At 42.9% G+C, this 15,711-nt stretch overlaps 1 protein-coding gene across 1 annotated transcript in view; it reads right to left on the bottom strand.

Moving 5' to 3' along the window:
* LOC137376194 (janus kinase and microtubule-interacting protein 1-like) overlaps positions 1-15,711 on the bottom strand; it is a 398,950-nt gene that overhangs the window by 33,529 nt on the left and 349,710 nt on the right. Inside the window, exon 19 of the mRNA XM_068044290.1 lies at positions 638-841. Within this exon, the coding sequence (XP_067900391.1) occupies positions 638-841 (204 nt within the window). The remainder of the gene's footprint in view (positions 1-637; positions 842-15,711) is intronic.

The following is a 15,711-nucleotide window of genomic DNA, read 5'->3' as shown; positions in this document are numbered from 1 at the left end:
TGAAATTCCCACCCTGCAATACTGGGAAAATATGACAGTCTTTGTTTGCTCTGTATAAAAGCAGAGATGCATGGATTTAGAGATGTGCCAGATCAGGTTTCTGGAAAATCCCTGTTCAGTATAAGTACACAATTGACAGGTTCACTCCATCATCCCCCCTCCCATCCTGGAATATTGTTTCCCCTTAAAAGCAAGTAGGCCAAGTCATGACTCTCAAACAGATTCAGCACTGAAACGACTATTACTCTTAAAATGACAAGTGTGCTGAACAGACTTTGACAAAGCTATAAGGTTAATCACTGGTTACTCTTCCAAAGCGCAAGTCCTCTGGTTATGCGTGGGTGTTCTGTGTGTTTACCGTATAGTTTTGTCAGGGAAATTTATTTTCTTCAGTAGCCCGTTTGCATTAGTAAAGCCACAGCTTTGAACGAGGAGATGGAAGCAATCAATAGAAATGTTAGAAATGTTTTAGTCCCACTTACTAGTTTTTAAAAACACATCAGAATGAGTTGACTGCTAAAGGGGCATAATCAGTCTGATTAACCTGATTACTTGCAAAATACTTAAAATAAAGACAGAAGTGTAGGATTTCAAGTGGAACTGAGTACCACTCATACCCGATGGGCATGTTTAATACCTGATGCGCATGTTGCAGCAGTTCCAAACGCTCCTGTAAGATTTGACCATCATACTCCCGGCTCTGCCTCAGGACCTGACGTCGCCACTTCTCAACTGCCAGCTTCAACTCTTCCTTTTGTATGTCGGTCAGAGATTCACTCACTCTGTTCCCGGGGCATTGCTGCAAAGTATTGTACAGTGTGGCTTCCAGCTCCTGGATTTGCTGCGGAGGAGAATATATATATTAGGCAAAAAGTATTAACCCCTTAAAACAAAAGGCTATTCAGGAAGGAAAGGGTTAGCTGCATGACATAATTGCACAACATTGTTCCCGAGCCTACAGATATTGGAACAGAATTCAGCCAACAGTCTGACAGACTGAAAAGGCAATAAGCACCCTGTGCAATATTCCATCTGCCCCACCCAAAACAATTAGGATTACTTTCTGAAGGGACATAATACAGAAAAGTTCCTTGCAGTGCCAGCCTATTGTTTGAAAGTTTACAGTGCTCCTTTGTTGCTATTAGCAACTGATGACACATCTAAATGTTTGAGACACTCCAGTTTACAAGCAGCATATCCAATTTCAACATGAGAGGCAGCAGCCCAGAATATAAATTCCACCGATAGTAAAAACCAAATTTGATTTAATAAACATACTCATTCCGAACTAGTTTGAAGCATGCACAGCCTTGAAGGTTCTGAATATTCACTGTTTCCACCAACGTTACTGCAGTAACTCAATAAGGGGAGGGACTGTGGAAAAGCTTTGGCAGCTGTGACCGCCCTGATTGTCTGACAATCAAAAGCAGCCCCATGAACACACTATCAGCACAATGCCACACATTACCAAACAGAATAGATGCTGAACCAGCTAGGCAACGTTTTTATTTGTTTTCTTAGTCAAAAGAGTGCAGGAAGGTTTTATTCCAGAACCACAATCAAACATATTACTCTGCACAGCAGAGCTGCATGTTTATGGCTTGTCTAGATCCACATCTTATTTTATTCCAGCATGTCAGGGCACCTTATTTTATATTCCAGCTGTGCCAACACTTTGGAGTTTGTTTTTCCAAATATGGAGGAAGGATGGCAAAGATCGATTTATTTCATTTCCATTAAAATTTTACTCAAGCATCCTTTGCTGCGACAGGTGCAGCTGTAACACCATATGTTTTACCAGCAGGAGGAGCCATTACTTTCCTGAGCATCTCCAACATCAGAACGACAAAACTGGCATCAGATCTTGTGCATGAAAACAAGTGTTTCCAGGGGACTCCAGCTGATCAATAGGACAGCTACTTCTTATCGGGCCACGGCTTCAAACTCTTCGCTTTCGTAGCGCAATGGCAGTGATGTCATAACTTTTTAAACTTTATTGCATGAAAAAAAAACACAGTAACATTCGGATGATGAAAATAATCAGGAAAGGCTGAACAGGCCAGGGCTCTTTTCTCTAGGAAAGGGAAGGCTGATAGAAGTTTTTAAAATTATGAAATGGGTTGATGTAGAGGTGGGCTGGGAGGCAGGAGGGGTAGGAAAATGGCCTGGAATGGTGTTGGGAGAGCTCATTTTACCAGCGGCGGGAATGGCAATGGCTCGGCCACCTGCTGACTGGAGGCAGGCAGCTAATTTAAATAATTAAAAGGCCAATTGTCAGCCATCTTCCCAGGCCGCCAACATTTTGCTGGCAGCGAATCATCACCCCCCCCCACCCCCACGTGGGCAGACTGCCAGCTGAATGGAGGCAGCTTCCCAGCAGCTTGCTGATGGAGGGAAGGCCATCGCTTTCTGGGGCTCCATGGCACAAAGAGGGAGCCCCCAGTGGCAAAGGCTGCCCCCGAGGCCCTGCTGCTGCCACTGGAGGGGTTTCTCCTCTGATCGCTGGGGCCTGCCTACCTGGCCCCAGCAGAGAACCTTTTTTATCTCCCCTTCAAGGATGCCTCAAAATGGAGGCACCCTCTCCTTCTCCTTGCAGCCGCAGCAGTGGCCTCCTCTCAGTGGTGCTACTGACGCTGCAGAGCTTCTGGCTCTCTGATCGGGCTGGGAACGTGGAGAGGCAGCTCTCTATCCTTAATTAGATGGTGGGCCTGGCAGCGGTGTCTTAATTGCCTCCCACATGGGCTTGGGACCCGCATTTGGTGCCAAAGACAGGACTTAACCTCGTGGCAGGAAATTATGGCCATCATTTCCACTTGTGGATGAAACCAAAACTAGGAGTCACAAATGTGCCTTAGACACCGGTGCCTTTAAGAGTGATGCCCCTTTAAGATCTAGTATGCTAATGAGCTCAGTACCAGGATGTAGTCATGTGACTACAAGGCAGTGTCAGTCTGCAATTGTAACACCCAGAGTAAGGTTTTGTAAATAGCTCTGTACTGTATAAATTTTAGCTGTAATAAACCTGTTTGAGATCTTCAGCATAACTGGACTCCACACATCTCATTTAGATTGCATCAGACAACAAAGAACTCATTATATGGTTGCAGCTGTGGTGAGAATACAAAGTCTGAGGTTGAAGACCACGGTTATATCCAGTAGACAGAAAGTTCAAGAAAGATATTGGCTCAAACAGTGAAAAAAGAACTTACCTAAAGCTGTAAAAGACAGCGCAGAATGACAGGTTGCAAGTAAATCAGTTGAGTTATTGTGTCGACAGGCAAGGGATACTGCTTTAAAAAAAAAGCTTTGAAGTTCTTCAAAAGATCATTTTCTTTTCCAAATGCTCCACGTAGAAAAATAAAGGGAAGACCCGATTCTTTTCCTGAGCTGATCAAGGTTGAGGTCATTACAGGAGGCGTCTGTTAGAAAGACGGTGGAAAAACAGATCACTGCAGATCCATCATCCAACGTTTTTTAAAAAACCACTAAACTACTTGAGCGTGAATATGAGCTTCCATTCATGAAGCCAAAGTTTAAAAAAAAACCATTAAAACCACTGGAGTGTGAATTACATAAAAAAACTTTTAAAAAAAAAACATTGAATTGCCTATTGAACAGCTGTGTAAACAGAACAGGCTTAAGTACTGGAAGCAAGATAAACACACAGCACTAGCAAACACCTGCTCCTGTCAATCAAAGCAGCTAGTATAAGTAAGAGTCCCTTAAAGGGGAAACAGTGTAAAGTCATGAACAAGTCTTAAAGCATGTTTTAAAGCACAGCAGCAGCAGAAATATGGATGCCAAATTTCCCACTATGAACTGGAAGGCCTTGGATATCCTATCCAAGTTCCAACTGTTCAAAGAATGGAGTTATTCTTCACAGAACAAAATAATTTTAGAACCAGAAAAACAGGCTGTAAAAATACTAACAGCAGTTGGAAATGAGAGATTACAGAATCAACACCTCTGGACTATCTGACAAGGACCAGAAAGGTCTTGCATAAATATGGAAAGTGCTAGAAGATCAGCTCTGATTAAGAGTGAATTTTAGAATTCACCATCTGAAATTGATGTCCTATAGGCAACAGCCACAGGAATCCATAGATCAGTTAGTCAGTAGTTGCCATAGTAAAGGCATTGAATGAGACGTCTCAGAAGCTGTCGGACCGAATAATGGAGCTAGTGATTGTATTGACACCCATTGAAGCATTTCAGAAAGGCCTCTTGGGGAAAAAGAAAGGTCACAGCATTGACACACTGCTAGAAGATGGCAGGAAATACAAAGCCATTGTAGCTGGACAACAGCACTTGCAAGCACTTTCCAGCCAACTGTACGAGCACCATAACCAGGCCAAAAAGAGCAAGCACGCTGTGTGCTAAGTGCGGTCTGTCGCAGTCAAGGTGAAATTGCCCTACATTTTGTGACCTGTGTAAGGCGTGCACTGCAAAAGGACACTGGGCCCACCTATGAAAGGTATCTGGCTCCAAAGACATGGCCAGAAGCCGCAGCAGGACACAGACAAAGCAAAAGGCAGGCACAGCAACAGGGCAACAGCAGCAAGGAGGAGAGCGTCAAAGACCTGTGTAAACCCAAGCTGATACACGAAGGTCACAATGAAGCAGACATGAGACAAGATGCAAAGAAGAAATTCTCAGCCAGACGATGAACAGGCGTTTCGCATTGTGAACCTGACACATCATGAAGAAGTCAGACAATTGGAAGCTTTCGCTACTATTATCACGTGCCCAAAGAAAGCTGGCAAACATAGACTCAAGGTTAAGATTGACACCAGCACCAGTGCAAATATCCTACCAGTCCAAATACTCAAAGATATGTACCAGAGTCATTGGAAATCAATGATACAACTGACAACTGCCAAGCTATCTGCATACAACGGGTCACCCATTCCTTGCAGTGGCACATTAATAATGCAATGCAACTATGGCAAGTCAGCATGGAAACCACAAACATTCTACCTGGTAGACACAAGTGGGCCAGCAGTGGCAGGACAACCAGCATGGTAGGACCTCATGATGACCATCCACGAGGTCACCAAGGTACCCATTACAGAAGAGACTAAGGGTACCTGCATTGAGTCAGTCCACGACCTACAACAAATGTACCCAGACAGGTTCAATGCCAAAAGGAGATTTCAAAGGCAATGCAGTGCTGCACCTCAGAGAGGATGCAATTCTGTCAAATCAACCCCCCTAGAAAGTGCAGGGTTCACATACAAGAAAAGCTTAAGCGCGTGTTGGATGACATAGAACACAATGGCATCATTTGTCATGTGCATCATCACACAGACTGGTGAAGCTCAATCACATGCATACTAAAGAAGGATGGAACAATCAGTGTATGTCTAGTTCTGAGGTGTCTAAACTTCTTGCTAAAGAGATGCCCCCATGAGATTCTGACATTAGAGGAATTAAATCCCAAGTTCACAGGAGCCATGTTCTTCTCCAAGTTGGATACTAAACATGGATATTGGCCGGTACACCTAGCTAAGGAATCTCAAGAGTCAACACCTTCAGGACACCATTTGGAAGAACTGCTTCCAGAGATTACCCTTCGGCTTGTCAGTCAAGATTGGTTTCAGCAGCATATGGACAGCATTATAGAAAACATGCCTGGCTGCATATGCATTACCAATTACATTGTGGTAATGGACAAAACCAAAGAAGAACATAATTGAAATCCCCATTCACTGATGGCAATAGCTCATCATGAAGGACTCATTTTTAACAGCAAGAAGTGCCAGGTGAGTGAGTCAGATCAATTTCTTTGGATCGAACTATTTTCAGATGCGGAATCCATCCTGACCCAGGCAAAGTCGAAGATGTAAGGTATATGCCTACCCCACAAGACAAGGAAGAGCTCCAGAGATGCCTTGGATTTTTCAACTTTTTGGCACCATACATTCGAAATTTTTCTGACAAAGTATAATCGCTGAGAGAGCTCTTAAAGAAAGACGTACCATTTGTATGGCAGGAAGACCATATGTTTTAGTCTCTCAAACAAGCATTGTCAGCAGAAACTTGTACCCTGCAGTACTACAACCCCAAGAAGATGACAAGCCTGGAAGTCAACGCCTCACAGAAAGGGCTAGGAGCATGCATCCTACAGGATGGCAAACCAATTGTCCAAATGTTTATCCTCAGCACAGTCCAATTACTCAAACATAAAGCATGAAACACTTGCTCTGGTGTTTGAGATCACAAGGTTCCACACCTAACTATTCGGTAAGCAGTTCACAGTGGAAACTGACCACAAATCACTGGACGAGCGACCAGAATATGATAGAATTCTTCATCAAGATGGAGAGTGACGTAGTTGATTCTGAGACATGGGTCCTGAATCTTAATAAAGGAAACTATGAAGGTATGAGGCGCGAGTTGGCTATGATGGATTGGGAAACATTACTTAAAGGGATGATAGTGGATGGGCAATGGCAAACATTCAAAGAGCACATGAATGAACTGCAACAATTGTTTATTCCTGTCTGGCGCAAAAGTAAAACGGGAAAGGTAGCCAAACCATGGCTTACAAGGGGGGAAAATAGAGTACGAGAGTAAGCTTGCGGGGAACATAAAAACTGACTGTAAAAGTTTCTATAGGTATGTGAAGAGAAAAAGATTGGTGAAGACAAATGTAGGTCCCTTACATTCAGAAACAGGGGAACTTATTATGGGGAACAAAGAAATGGCTGACCAACTAAATGCATACTTTGGTTCTGTCTTCACAAAGGAGGACACAAATATCATACCAGAAATGTTGGGGAACACAGGGTTTAGAGAGAGGGAGGAACTGAAGGAAATCAGTATTAGTAGAGAAATGGTGTTGGGGAAATTGATGGGATTGAAGGCCGATAAATCCCCAGGGTCTGATAATCTACATCCCAGAGTACTTAAGGAAGTGGCCCTAGACCATTGGTGGTCATCTTCCAACATTCTACAGACTCTCGAACAGTTCCTACAGATTGGAGGGTAGCTAATGTAACCCCACTATTTTAAAAGGGAGGCAGAGAGAAAACAGGGAATTATAGACCTGTCAGCCTGACGTCAGTAGTGGGGAAAATTCTACAGTCCATTATCAAAGATTTTATAGCAGAGCACTTGTAAAACAGTGGTAGAATCGGACAGAGTCAGCATGGATTTACGAAAGGGAAATCATGTTTGACAAATCTACTAGAATTCTTCGAGGATGTAACTAGTAGAGTTGATGAGGGAGCCAGTGGATGTGGTTTATTTGGACTTTCAGAAGGCTTTCGACAAAGTCCCACGTAAGAGATTAGCGTGTAAAATTAAAGCGCATGGGATTGGAGGTAGTGTTTTGCGATGGATAGAAAATTGGTTGGCGGACAGGAAACAAAGAGTAGGAATAAACGGGTCTTTTTCCGAATGGCAGGCAGTGACTAGTGGGGTACCGCAGGGATCGGTGCTGGGACCCAGCTAATCACAATATATGTTAATGATTTAGATGAGGGTACTAAATGTAATATCTCCAAATTTGCAGATGACAAAACTGGGTGGGAGGGTGAGCTATGAGGAGGATGCAGAGAGGCTCCAGGGTGATTTGGACAAGTTGAGTGAGTGGGCAAATGTATGGCAGATGCAGTATAATGTGGATAAATGTGAGGTTATCCACTTTGGTAGCAAAAACAGGAAGGCAGATCATCTGAACAGCTATAAACTGAGTGAGGTGAATATGCAACGAGACCTGGGTGTTCTTGTACACCAATCGCTGAAGGTAAGCATGCAGGTGCAACAGGCAGTGAAAAAGGCAAATGGTATTTTGCCCTTCATAGCAAGAGAGAATTTGACTACAGGAGCAGGGATGTCTTGCTGCAATTATACAGGGCCTTGGTGAGGCCATACCTGGAATATTGTGTGCAGTTTTGGTTTTCTTATCCGAGGAAAGATGTTCTTGCTATAGAGGGAGTGCAGTGAACGTTTACCAGACTGATTCCTGGGATGGCGGGACTGACATATGAGGAGAGATTGAGTCGGTTAGGATTATATTCGCTTTAGTTCAGAGAGTGAGGGGGGGATCTCATAGAAACCTATAAAATTCTAACAGGGTAGATGCAGGAAGGATGTTCCCGATGGTGGGGGAGTCCAGAACCAGGGGTCATAGTCTAAAGATACAGGGTAAACCTTTCAGGACTGAGATGAGGAGAAAGTTCTTCACCCAGAGAGTGGTGAGCCTGTGGAATTTGCTACCACAGAAAGCAGTTGAGGCCAAAACATTGTATGTTTTCAAGAAGGAGTTAGATATAGCTCTTGGGTCTAAAGGGATCAAAGGATATGGGCGGGGGGGGGTGGTGGGTGGGTGGGAGGTGAAATGCAGGAACAGGTTACTGAGTTGGATGATCAGCCATGATCATAAGGAATGATGCAGCAGGTTCAAAAGGGCCAAATGGCCTACTCCTGCTCCTATTTTCTATGTTTCTATGAATGAAGAGGGTGCATGAATGACACGCAGGGGCAAAACTACCTCAGGTACATGTAGGACAAAAAGGTCAGGTCATACATCCCACAATGGAGGAACACGGCTACCTGCAGAGATATCCAAAATTTGCAGAGAACTTGGGTCCTACGAGATTACAACACCTAGTGCAGCGGTGTTAAGAAGGAACCGTAGCCAACTAAGAAGTGTGCAATACCCCAATTGCACACAGCGGACTTGAAAGAACACACTCCAACAATGAAGGGTGATGGAACAACAGGACAACCAATACAGTGACAACATGCCTGCAAACCCAAAACAGCCAAGGGTGACATCCCAGAAGATTATACCATAACCAGATCCGGAAGAGTTGTCAAACCACCGAAACAATATGGGGACTATTAAGTCTCTGTACATGTAAAGTTCACAATCTCCATACCTGTCTAAATAATTTTGATGTTATCTAATTTTATGTGTTTTTACTTTTAGCATACGAGACTTATCTTTGAAATGAAAGAGTATGTTGTATGATTGTCTTTAAGAGTGACGTCCCTTTAAGATCTTGGTATGCTAATGAGCTCAGTAACAGGATGCAGTCATGTGACTACAAGGCAGAGTCACTCTGCAACTAACACCCAGAATAAGGTTCTGTAATTAGTTAGCTCTGTACTGTAGAATAGTCTAGCTGTAATAAACCTGTTTGATATCTTCAACCAACTGGACTCCGCACATCTCATTTATTTTGCATCAGACAACATAAAGAATGCATGACAGACACTAGGAAATCCAATAAGGAATTCAGGAGAAATTTTGTTTTCCAAACAGAATGTGGAACTTGCTACCACAGGGAGCAGTTGAGATAAAAAAAAACATTGATGCATTTAAGGAAATCTAGCTAAGTACATGAGGGAGAAAGGAAGAAGATACGTTAATAGGGTTAGATAAAGTAAGGTGACAGGGGGCTCGTGAGGAGGATAAAAAACAGAATAGACCTCTTGGGCCAAATGGCCTGTTTCTGTGCTGTAAGTTCTATGTAATCTGTATCATAAGCCTGCCTTCTCCAAAGTGCATTAGTTCCAAACCTCTTAAGCATTTGTTTTAACTGAGACACTAAGTAGATGCCAAACCTCACAGAATCAGCTGATTTTCCAGTTATGTTTCCATCTCAAGCACAAAACCAAATCTTCAAGATTGCAGCAGGCTGAGTAGTATGTGAATCACATTGATGGCTGGAGCAGTCTGACTCCAACACAGGGGTGACGGGGTGAAAGTCTTTGTTTGGTGACTCTGCTGCAACAATCTCATCCAGCTCCTAGTGAATCTAACCAAAAACCGCTCTCTAACTAGCAGAAATTTAGCAGTCTTGCTCAGAGGCTACAGGATAACTGGTATGAAAAGTGGAAAACAGTCACACCAGTGCAGTAGAAAATGCTTTACTGAAATTGAGGCTATCGTAGATTTCTGGGACAGAGTAAAAGGATCTTTGAGGTTGAGGCAAATTGCTGGGGCCGAGTAAAGGGAGCTTCACCCTATACTGTATGTGATTATGGAAGTGATTGATGCTGGCACTACATAATAAAGTTGGGGGTTCATGAGAATGTTCTACTCCCTAGCATTAATACCTTTATGAACCAAAATCTAGTTTTTTTTTAAGACTATATGGATTTATATAAAACCTACTTGATTCCCATCGAATTTCACATAAAGACTAATTTTCAGATGACGTGTGGTTTTAGGGTGGATAATAATTGAACTGGAGCTGAAGGAGGATTGAGGTAAGCGAGAAGTGGGTAAGAGGAGGAAGGTACAGCAGTAATAGGGGAAGGGGTGAGCAAAATATGATTAGATGGTGAATGTGGTGAGGTTATAGGATGAGGGGCAGCAAGGGATAAGGTTGGACAATGCTAGAGATTGGGGATAAAAGCAGAGATAAAATAGGGTATTGGAGAAAAGCACAAGGGAAGGCGAGAAGGTAGAAAAAGGCTGCTTGCGGGGAGGGCTCCCACTGATCTCCCTCTGACGCTATAACCCCTTGATGCCACAGTCTCTCATCCATTATTTCCATGTTTCTTTACTTCAATTTTCCCTTAACTTGCTTTTGCTGCTCTTTTTTTAAAAAAAATCAATCTCTATCTTTTGCCTGATTTTAATCTCACATCAGTCTTTCAATGTCTCACTTTACTAGCAATCTTTATTTTTCCTTCCATTTCTTTCTTCCCCCATCTGTCCCTCTTTCCCATTTCTTGCGTTCTTTCATGCTTCCTCACTCCCCCACTCCGGTTCTTCTACCTAATTTTTGATGTAGATGTCATCTGTAGGCTTTACTGTTCTGCATGCTTGATTGCACTCCTTCAGGCAGCTGGCTCCATTGACTGCCACAAAAGCAGCTATCGGGGTCTCAGCGCCATCCTGTTCATTGAGATCTTTTGTTGGTTCAAGGGCGTGTTGCCAATTCTGGTTGGACGTATTCCTGGAGGTTTCATCACATGGTCTGCCTCCAACTGCTCAGCTGCCATTGGTTGGTCAACATTTATGTCTTCATAGCGCACATCAGTTGGGAAACGAACAGACTGACACCTGATTGGATGGTCTGAAATGGCTGTCCCCTTAACCTTAGACGATGCCCCCAAGTTTGAGATTCTCCAGATAGGGGAAATTGCCTCTCAGCAGCTACTCTGTCAAGTCTTTCAGAACTTTATATATTTCAATGAGAGCATCTCATTCTTTTAAGCACAAGAGAGAATGGGTCCATTCTACTCAATCTCTCTTCATAGGACAATCCACTCATCCCAGGAATCAATCTATCGAACCTCTATCATGCACATCACGAAGAGAAAAACTAATTGGAAGAAATTGAGGAGAAAATGGACCTGGCCAATTCAGACCAGTGTCTCCAGTGGTGGGAGACCTGCAACTAGCAGTTGGAAGTTCAAAGTATTTCAGTACACATATCCTGCAGGGCAATCACATAAATGGTTGGAGTACCTGACAGGGAAGTTGTTACAGCACACCATCACTTACATGAGTTACAGTGGATTTTGTATAAGAGTTGGCATGCATAAACATCTTCAGTGAAATGTGTGCCCCATGCACTGAAATTAATATATTATATTGGCAGGGTAAAGTTCTCTTTTTGCACTGTGTAGCAACAGCAATAGCTTGGCTCAGCTGGTAACACTGCCCTCTTAGAAAGTTGCTGGTTCAAACCCATGAGGGTTTTGACCTCAATCTTGGCTAGAGAAGGACCTTGGCAATACATGTGACAGTGCCATCAGTGGTGGGAGGACTGCAACTACAGGTTCACTATATTTCAATACAAGGACCACAAAGGACACTCATAAAAGTATTGGTGTTACCAGACAGGGAAGCTGTGACAGCACAGCACAACCCACAGGCATTACAAGTTATTAGAGTGGTTCAGAAAGAGTGCTGTTTTGTCCTTCAGATGAGACATTAAATACAGACCCATCCTGCTGGTTCATTTAGTCTTGAAAGACTCCGTCACACTAGTTGAACTGCTAAGGCTTCTCTCGATGCCTAGGCCAACATTGCTCCCTCAACAACCAGTTAAAAATTAATAACTGGTTATATTTGTTTCATGGCTGCTTGTGAGATCTTTCTGTGCAAAAAAAAGCAGCCAAGGATTTCTGAGATAATAGTGACTGCACCTCTAAGCAATTCATCGATGGATGAGATTTTAACTCACTTGCACAGAGTTAAAATCGGGCCCATTGTGTCCAATGCGTTTTTCATGTCTGAGTGATGTATATAAAATGCAGGCCTTTCCTTCTTTAATTTCATTGAGATAAGACATTCATGCTAATGTTAAAAATATCAAAAACATAAGAAAAAAACATTTTAACTTATGAAAAAGAAATGGCACCCTTATTAGCCAAAAATACACAAATAATGTGATTTATAACCTGCACATTCTTCATATAACTGATATACTGAGGGAAGTCAAATTGCCTTTAGCCAAGAAATGCAAAGCTCCACAAGTCCTTGTCAAACATATTCAATTTGCCAAGAATTAAATTTGTCAGCACTGTGGAGTGTGGTAAAACATAAGCAAGTCGATTATGCAGATTCAGCAGTTACCTGGGATCATCCAGGACTTGAGCTCAATAATCTAGGCTGACACTCCAATGCCGTACTGAGGGAGTGCTGCACTGTCAGAGGTGCCACCTTTTGGATGAGACATTAAACAGAGGTCTTGTCTGCCCTCTCAGGTGGATAGAAAAATCCCATGGCACTATTTCGAAGAAGAACAAGTGAGTTATTGCCAGTGCCCTGGCCAGTATTTATTTCTCAATCAACATTACAAGCAAACAGATTATTTGGTTGTTATCACATTGCTGTTTGTGGGAGCTTGCTGTGCACAAACTGTGTGTCGCGTATCCAATATTACAATAGTGACTACACTTCCAAAGTACTTCATTGGCTGCAAGTCCTGTGGTCATGAAAGGCACTGTATAAATGTAAGTCGTTTTCAATGTGACAAGACGACAACAGTTACTAATTCTCTGAGAAACACTTTTTGGCAAGATTTTGTGTCTTGAAACTTGAGAGGATATGCCCTATTTATTAAAAAAGGAACAAAGTGCTTGCATTTATAAATGCCTTTCATGACCTCAGCATGTTCAAATTCCTCTACAGCCAATGAAGTGCTCTTGAAGTATATTGTAGGAAATATGACAGCTAATTTGCACACAGCAAGGTCCCACAAACAGCAATGAGATAATAACCAGATAATCTGCTTTTTAGTGATGTTGATTTAGGGATAAATCTTTGCCCGGACACGGAGTAGAACCCCCTGCTTTTCTTCGAATCATACCATGGGATCTTTTATATCCACCGGAGACAAATGAGGCTTCAGTTTAATGCCTCATCAGAAAGACAGCACCTCAGACAGTACAGCATTGTTGAAGTGTCAACCTGGATTATATGGTTATATCCACAATCTTCTAGCTGAAATACCACTACACCAATACTGACACATATTACCACAAAAAATAGGCTTAAACAAGTTGTCCAAATTGTCACACGGGTGCAGTAAACAGATGAATTTCTGAGGTAGGACTAAGCACTAATCTATATTTATATAAAAACTGCTATCTAATTTATTGTCTATGTAATTTTATGATGTATACTGCACTTCTTAAGGAGAGGGTTAAGAATGAGGCAGATGTTATTTTCCTTTATCTATGAGCAACACCACAGTAAATTAATTAGCATTATATAAGGTGGTGTTTAAAATCTATTTGATGCTTATCATATTCTCACAAAAAGGCAATTTAAAATGTTTGGTATTAATAGGGTATACATTTATTAAGGCCTGTTTTTGGGGACTTAACTTGACAGTGAGCTTCCAGGCCCAAGGACCATCTTAAATTTGTCGTCAAGCCTCATTGTAATAGTCACACTTTGTCTCTGTGGTTCGAGACAAATTGGGCCACTTGCCTCATGCGCAAGTAACATTCGCGCCACACAAGTGTCAGGCAATGACCATCTCAAAAAAGAGAGAATCTAACCATCTCCTCTTAATGTTCAATGGCATTACCATCACTAAATCCCCACTATCAACATCCTGGGGGTTATCATTGACCAGAAACTGAACTGGATCAGCCACATAAATATTTTTTTTTTTATTTTGTATTTAGAGATACAGCACTGAAACAGGCCCTTCAGCCCACCAAGTCTGTGCCAACCATCAACCACCCATTTATACTAACCCTACAGTAATCCCATATTCCTACCACACATCCCCACCTGTCCCTATATTTCCCTACCACCTACCTATACTAGGGGCAATTTATAATGGCCAATTTACCTACCAACCTACAAGTCTTTTTGGCATGTGGGAGGAAACTGGAGCACCCAGAGGAAACCCACGCAGACACAGGGAGAACTTGCAAACTCCACACAGGCATTACCCAGAATTGAACCCGGGTCGCTGGAGCTGTGAGGCTGCGGTAATAACCACTGCGCCACTGTGCAGAGCAGATCAGAGCTGGGAATTCTGCAGCGGGTAACTCACCCCCTGACTCCCCAATCCCTGTCCACCAGCTACAAGATGCAAGTGTGATGGAATACTCTCCACTTGCCTGGATGGGTGCATCTCCAGTAACACTCAAGAAGCTCAACACCATCCAGGACAAAGTAGCCCACTTGATTGGCACCCCATCTACCACCTTCAACATTCACTCCCTTCACCAATGCACAGTGGCAGCAGCGTGTACCATCGACAAGAGGCACTGCAGCAACTCACCAAGGTTCCTTCGACAGAACCTTCCAAACCTGCAATCTCTACCACCTAAAAGGATAAGGGCAGTAGATGCATGGGAACATCACCGCCTGCAACTTCCTCTCCAAGCCACACACCATCCTGACTTGGAACTATATTGCCATTCTTTTACTGTCACTGGGTCAAAATCCTGGAACTCCTTTCCTAACAGCACTGTTGGTATACCTACACGCCAAGAACTGCAGCGATTCAAGAAGGCAGCTCACCACCACCTTCTCAAGGGAAATTAGGGACGGGCAATAAATGCTGGCCTTGCCAGAGACACCCACATCCCATGAATGAATAAAATAAAAGTCCTAGGAAGAGGGGAGGGAATGGAACAGGAGGAGAGCCAAGTATGGGCCAGCAGCAGCCTGCTGTAGAGCCTGGAGAAGGAGTGTGCCTCGCAGCTTAACATCAAGGTAAGTCTGGAAAGATACTTAGTTTAATTTGCAGCCTCCAGTTCTTTTAAGGACCGCTGGTTAGGTTGCTTGTAGGCAACATTGAGTAAAGCAGGTCTGTGCCTGTACTGCTCCGGGCAAGTGAATTTTATGGGTGGGTCATGAATTGGGTGCAGGACCTTCATTTCCATATGGATATGAGGCTGCATTCATTTCAGGTGACCAGAGCTGCCTAAAATATGGGCCCTGATAAATTTAGCAGTGGCTCAGGCACATCTGCAAATCCCCTGCACAAGTTCTCATTGTACCCATTTTACATCCGTAAAACGGGCACAGCAATGTTGAATTTCTATTCAGTGTAACTCTTAATTTCTGGCAGCCTGATACAGACCCACATGAAATGGGAAGGAATGCATGTCCAAACTGAAGGAATAACTGTGATATAATCGACATATGTTTTACTCTTAAACAGGCTGAATTATTATCACTTAAGTTCTCTTTGCAATTATTTAAACAAGCCTAGGCACCTCTCTCCCTCTCATGTCATTTTTATAACTAGCATTTAGTTGCTACCACAC

Source organism: Heterodontus francisci, chromosome 1 (genome assembly GCF_036365525.1).
Source record: "Heterodontus francisci isolate sHetFra1 chromosome 1, sHetFra1.hap1, whole genome shotgun sequence".
Taxonomy (NCBI): Eukaryota; Metazoa; Chordata; class Chondrichthyes; order Heterodontiformes; family Heterodontidae; genus Heterodontus; species Heterodontus francisci.
Note: the sequence above shows the minus strand (reverse complement) of the source record. Positions and strands in the feature narration are given on the sequence as shown.